This window comes from Callionymus lyra, chromosome 14 (assembly GCF_982586985.1).
Source record: "Callionymus lyra chromosome 14, fCalLyr1.hap1.1, whole genome shotgun sequence".
Classification (NCBI taxonomy): domain Eukaryota; kingdom Metazoa; phylum Chordata; class Actinopteri; order Syngnathiformes; family Callionymidae; genus Callionymus; species Callionymus lyra.
Window position 1 is genome coordinate 3,633,081 of NC_141831.1, and position 6,348 is coordinate 3,639,428.

The window sequence follows — 6,348 nt, forward strand, 5'->3', positions numbered from 1 at the left end:
ATTGATGAATCTTGTGAAAACTCCAAAAACCTGTCAAATAAATCATCTTTTATTTCAATTAAAAAAATATTTTAGAGTTGAGTTTGAGTTTAGTCCCAGTATAGTTGTTAGCGTCGTGCTAGCATGCTAACGCAGGCTAATCTTTCTCATGTTTGAATGTGTTTAATAAACGTTGTATTTACAAGTATATTTTTGGTGAAAATATGTAAATATTGAATGAATAGTTCATTGATAAAGTAATGATATTATAATAATATTAACTAACACTTGAGTAGATATATTTGTAAATACCTTTCAAGCAGCAGTTGTACTAACTCAAGTACTCTCTCCAGGAGATCATCCTCAAGCGTGCGGCCGACATCGCCGAAGCTCTCTACAGCGTTCCCAGAGGTCACGGCCAGCTGCCAGGCTCCGCCCACTCCGGCATGATGGGGGTCAACTCCTTCACCGGCCAGCTGTCCGTCAACGTGTCCGAGACCTCGCAGGCCAATCAGGGTGAGTTTCAGTTCCGTGTAAAACATCGAAACTTTGTTTTCCACAAAACTATATTTAATTATTTATAGTGTTTGTTTTTGAATCATTTAATTTTTTATCAGAGTTAATTTATCGTTTATATTTCAATAAAAGTGCTTTTATTCATTTACCTTAATCTTAATTCAATATAAATGTTGGTATAATAGAGTCTCCAGACATTATTAACAGAGATCAGAGCTACTGGATCATGATTCTATGTCATCACATGATCGTCTTTAGTCTCATGATTGGCAGAACGTTATAATTCAAATATTTTTTGGGAATGTACCATATTATAATGAATAAAGTACTGGACAATACTACACATATACATTTGTTACTACACTATCACAACACCATAGCCAAGTACTGGACAATACTACACTATATACTTGTTACTACACTATCACAACACCGGAGTCAAGTACTGGACAATACTACACATATATACTTGTTACTACACTATCACAACACCAGAGTCAAGTACTGGACAATACTCCACATATATACTTGTTACTACACTATCACAACACCAGAGTCAAGTACTCGACAATACTATACATAGATACTTGTTACTACACTATCACAACACCAGAGTCAAGTACTGGACAATACTACACATATATACTTGTTACTACACTATCACAACACCAGAGTCAAGTACTGGACAATACTACACATATACATTTGTTACTACACTATCACAACACCAGAGTCAAGTACTGGAAAATACTACACATATACATTTGTTACTACACTATCACAACACCAGAGTCAAGTACTGGAAAATACTACACATATATACTTGTTACTACTGAAGTAGTCGAGCAGATTCGTTGGATCCTTTGGGTAGAGAGACAGAGTCCGGTCCGTGAAGTCTGGCAAAAAGGTTTATTAAGAAGTTACACAAGATGTATAACAACGAGAGGTGCGCAGAGCTCTGAGTTACGAGTGTGAAAAAACGCACATATATTCTTACAAGGCCGTTATCTTACAAGGCCGTTGTCTGTCTACTGTTGCACACAAGTCCTTATAAGGTAACATTCAGTTGTTGTTATGTCTGACTAATGGGGTGAAAGTTACAGACAGAAGTTATTGAAACGTTTCCTGAGTGTTCGGGCTTGACCTTTATTGAATAGAACACTCAGTGCGTGTCACCCGAACAAATACAGGTGATAAGGTTATGCAAACAGATTGACAGAAATATAATGAGGCTTCACTACACTATCACAACACCAGAGTCAAGTACTGGACAATACTACACATATATCCTTGTTACTACACTATCACAACACCAGAGTCAAGTACTAGACAATACTACTAGTACTTGTTACTACTCAATCACAACACCAGAGTCAAGTACTCGACAATACTACTAGTACTTGTTACTACTCAATCACAACACCAGAGTCAAGTACTGGACAATACTACTAGTACTTGTTACTACACTATCACAACACCAGAGTCAAGTACTCGACAGTACCACCAGTACTTATACTAAAGTGTTGTATCTCCACAGGGTTCGTGCGCAGCAGCAGTAGTGTGTCGCCTCACGGTTACGTTCCTAGCACGACGCCGCAGCAGAGCAGCTACACGTCCGTGACCAGCAGCATGAACGGCTACAACAACAACGCCGGGATGACCAACCTGGGAGGCTCGCCCACCTTCCTCAACGGCTCGGCCGCCAACTCGCCGTACGCCAGTGAGTGAAGCGACCGAAGGAGGCGAGGGAAAAAAAAGAGGTGAAAGTAAAACCCTGTGTTCTGTGTGCAGTCGTGCCCTCCAGCCCCACCATGGCGTCCTCCACCTCCCTGCCCTCCAACTGCTCGTCCTCCTCCGGCGTCTTCTCCTTCTCGCCCGCCAACATGGTGTCGGCCGCCGTCAAGCAGAAGTCCGCCTTCGCCCCGGTGGTCCGGCCCTCCTCCTCGCCGCCGCCGTCCTGCACCAGCGCCAACGGCAACGGCCTCCAAGGTAACGACCACGGCGACGGCCTGTCCGTCACAGGTGCATTGTGGGGGCTTCGACTGATCATCCGTCATGTTCCACTGTCTTACATCGAATCGTTCACAAGTTTACGTAAATATGTGCAAAGATGCTACGCTACGTTAGCGGCGCTACGTTAGCGGCGCTACGTTAGCGGCGCTACGTTAGCGGCGCTACGTTAGCGGCGCTACGTTAGCGGCGCTACGTTAGCCTGTAAGTTGTTGATTTGTTTGTCAACAAGAATCTTTAACGTGTCCAAACATCTTCTTTATCACACGTTTCTTTTCTACTTGTTCAGTCACGTGATCCTTGTGAAAACTCCCAAAACCTGTCAAATAAATGCTCTTTTATTTCATATAAAGAAAAATCTAAATATCTTTATTTTCTCATTTGTGAGTTTAGTCCCAGTATAGTTGTTAGCATCGTGCTAGCATTGCTAACGCAGGCTAATCTTTCTCATGTTTGAATGTGTTTACAAGTATATTTTTGGTGAAAATATCTAAAAATTGAATGAATAGTTCATTAATAAAGTAATGATGTCATGATAAATGATATTATATAACTAACTAACACTTAAGTTAATATATATATATATATATATATTTGTAAATACCTTTTAAGTCTTCGTGCTACACGATGCTAGCCTCGATCATGTTTAATAACATTTGTATTTTAGCTTCATTTTTGTGTTGAACACATGTAAATATTGTTAAATATTTAAATATAAAACTAAAGCTTTTCAATAACAAAGTAAACTATGTAGAAAATAAATCATAGAAATGTATAAACAAAAGTTTAAATGTGTTACTATTTGATAAACTAAATAAAGTGATTGTGTCTAAGATTGTACTTGAGGTTTATAATGTTATGTTATAATATAACCATAACAAAATAAAACTAAACAATATATTGATGTTTAACTTTTAAACCTTTTTTTCCTTCCTGTAGTTTATCAGAACTACTTTCTGGCAGTGATTTTTAAAGTTTTTTCTATTTAAATTCTAACAAAACACACTCTAAATGAAGTAGAAATGACAGTTTTTAATATGTTAATGTTTATAAAAAATACAATTCGCTAAAGTTTCCACAACGTTTAGATTAAAAGATTATTGTTTTTACAACAAAAGGGAGATAAAAAACTATCCTGTGACAAAATATACAATATATTTTAGATGAAGTTTCTATATCAAACAAAAGACGACTTACTTGACCGATATTTGCTGTTTTCACAAGATTCATCACTTTTTCATGCACGACTTTGAAGCTAGTTAGCGTAGCTAATGCTAATGTAGCTTAGCATCGCTCCATTGATACTTTGTAACTTTATGAATCCACTTTTCCTTTTTCTTGTTCAAAAAGCCAACCTAATATCATTGATGTGTTGACACAGTGCTGTGGTTCAATAAAGAAATATTGTTGTTGCGACACATCTTCTCTCTGGACGTGTTTCTGACTGTTTAACTTCTTCTTCTTCTAACCTCGACTCTCGTCTCAGATCAAACATTCGTGGACTCTAGCAAGTATTCAACATCCACGTCTCTACAAGGCCTGGCCTTCACCTGAAGTACGTCTGCTCTGTCCTCTTCACTAACACACTGTAGACTCACACACCGTCCTCGCTAACACACACACACACACCAACACACACACACACACACACACACAGTACTGACTTCTACTGTCACTAACACACACGTGTGAGAAGAACTTCTGCTTCATTCGTCACTTTGTTTGACTGTTTCCATACATGTTGTCGTGTGATCATGTGTTTGTAACATCCAGGAACACACAACTTTACACACACATGTACACACAAACAATCACATACATGATGATAAAGATATTAATGATGATGATATAAATGATAAAGATGATGATGAAGATATTTATGATGATGATAAAAATTATGAAGTTGATGATGAAGCTATTGATGATGATGATGATATAAATGATGAAGATGATGATGATATTGATGATGAAGATATTGATGATGATGATGATATAAATGATGAAGATGATGATGATATTGATGATGAAGTTGATGTTGACGATGAAGATATTAATGATGATGATGAAGATATTAATGATGAAGATATTGATGATGAAGATATTAATGATGATGATATTACATATGATGAAGATGATATTAAAGATAATGAAGATATTATTGATGACGATGAGGTTGATGAAAATGAAGATATTAATGATGAAGATGAAGATATTAATGATAATGAAGATATTATTAATGATGAAGATGATATTATTGAAGATGATGATGAAGATGAAGATATTAATGATGATAAAGATATTAAAGATGTTGATGATGAAGATGATGATATTAATGATGATGAAGATATTAAAGATCTTGATGATGGGGATGATGATATTAATGATGATGAAGATGATGATGATGAAGATGAAACTCTAACCTCTCCTCTCTCTCCTCCACAGCTCTCCCAGGAATGCTCATCCCTCCCATGTAAAGGTGTGTGTGTGTAAGTGTGTAACGACGACACACACACACACACACACACACGGTGACGACGGCGTGAGTCAGACTCAGCTGGCGGGGGAGGGAGGGGGGGTGTGGGGGGTCAGAACGACCCGTAACATGAAGGAACGACTCAACTCAGGCCCTTTTACAAACTCAACGACGACAAAAGACTCTTTGAACTTTGTACACCTCGATGCTTTTATAGTGGACGCCACGCCAAGATTACTCTGGACACAGGAAGTGAGTTTATTTTGAAAATATTCACTTCCTCTCAATAGTGTTTTTTTTATTTTTAGTGCTTTTGTGATCTTTGAATGAAGGATTTTCTATTTATGACATTTGGTGACAAATGAAGGCATTTCAAACAAACGAAGAGGACGCAGTGATGAAGATGAAGGTGATGATAAAGATGAAGATTAAGATGGTGATGATGATGATGATGATGAAGATGATGAAGATGACGATGACACACACGTTAACACACGAGCCAAAACTTGCCAAACTTAAGCGCCATTTTTCTCTCAGCTGTCATGAGTGAATATTTTTAAAACTGCAGGACTAGAGAAAAGAAACATGCTAATGTGCTAACGTGCTAGCATGCTAATGCTACATTACAAACACACACAGGACCCCAAAACACTTTTCTCTTTTTTTCCAAATGCATTTTTCCTTTTCGGCCGAATATCTTCAGACACCGATGCCATAAAAATATTAAGCTAGAGCATCGCTAACACGTAGCTAGCATGTCGCTAACACCTGGCTAGCATGTCGCTAACACCTGGCTAGCATGTCGCCGACACGTGGCTAGCCAACGCTGACACGTAGCTAGCACGGCGCTGACCCATAGCTGGCATGTTGCTAACACCTAGCTGGTACATCGCTAACACGTAACTAGCACGTCGCTAACACGTAGCTAGCACAAAGATAACACGTAATTAGCACAAAGCTAACATGTAGCTAGCGTGCCACTAAAATGTAACTAGCACAGAGCAAACACATAGCTAGAACATCGCTAACACGTAGCTAGCACGTAGCACGTTGAGCAATTCCCCCAAATTTGAGTGTCACTGATTGAAACTGGTGCTTCAGGGTTTTGACCCGACAACTCTTGACAGTTGAGACGTCGCCTCAAACAAACTTGTCGTCGGTGACATCGCATCATCCGCTTTGATTGACAGGTGGTGAGCGGGAAACGTCTTACAAAACAAACGCTGCCCTGCAAAGAACACACGAGTCTTAACACTTCCATGTGTGTGTGTGTCTGTGAGTGAGTGTGTGTCTGTGTGTGAGTGTGTGTGTGTGTTGCACTTGTGACACAATGCGACAGATCAAACTACGGGGTCAGGTCTCAGACTCAA

At 38.9% G+C, this 6,348-nt stretch overlaps 1 protein-coding gene across 3 annotated transcripts in view; it reads left to right on the forward strand.

Moving 5' to 3' along the window:
• Window positions 1–5,071, forward strand: part of LOC148065733 (transcription factor COE1) — a 109,460-nt gene extending 104,389 nt beyond the window's left edge. For 2 of the 3 annotated variants that reach the window (XM_087806773.1, XM_087806774.1), the window contains exons 13-17: window positions 333–495; window positions 2,033–2,215; window positions 2,287–2,484; window positions 3,992–4,060; window positions 4,948–5,071. In XM_087806773.1, the coding sequence (XP_087662899.1) occupies window positions 333–495; window positions 2,033–2,215; window positions 2,287–2,484; window positions 3,992–4,059 (612 nt within the window). In that variant the 3' untranslated portion in view covers window position 4,060; window positions 4,948–5,071. The remainder of the gene's footprint in view (window positions 1–332; window positions 496–2,032; window positions 2,216–2,286; window positions 2,485–3,991; window positions 4,061–4,947) is intronic. The other variant, XM_087806775.1, reaches the window with a different exon arrangement.
• Window positions 5,072–6,348: the final 1,277 nt, after the last annotated feature.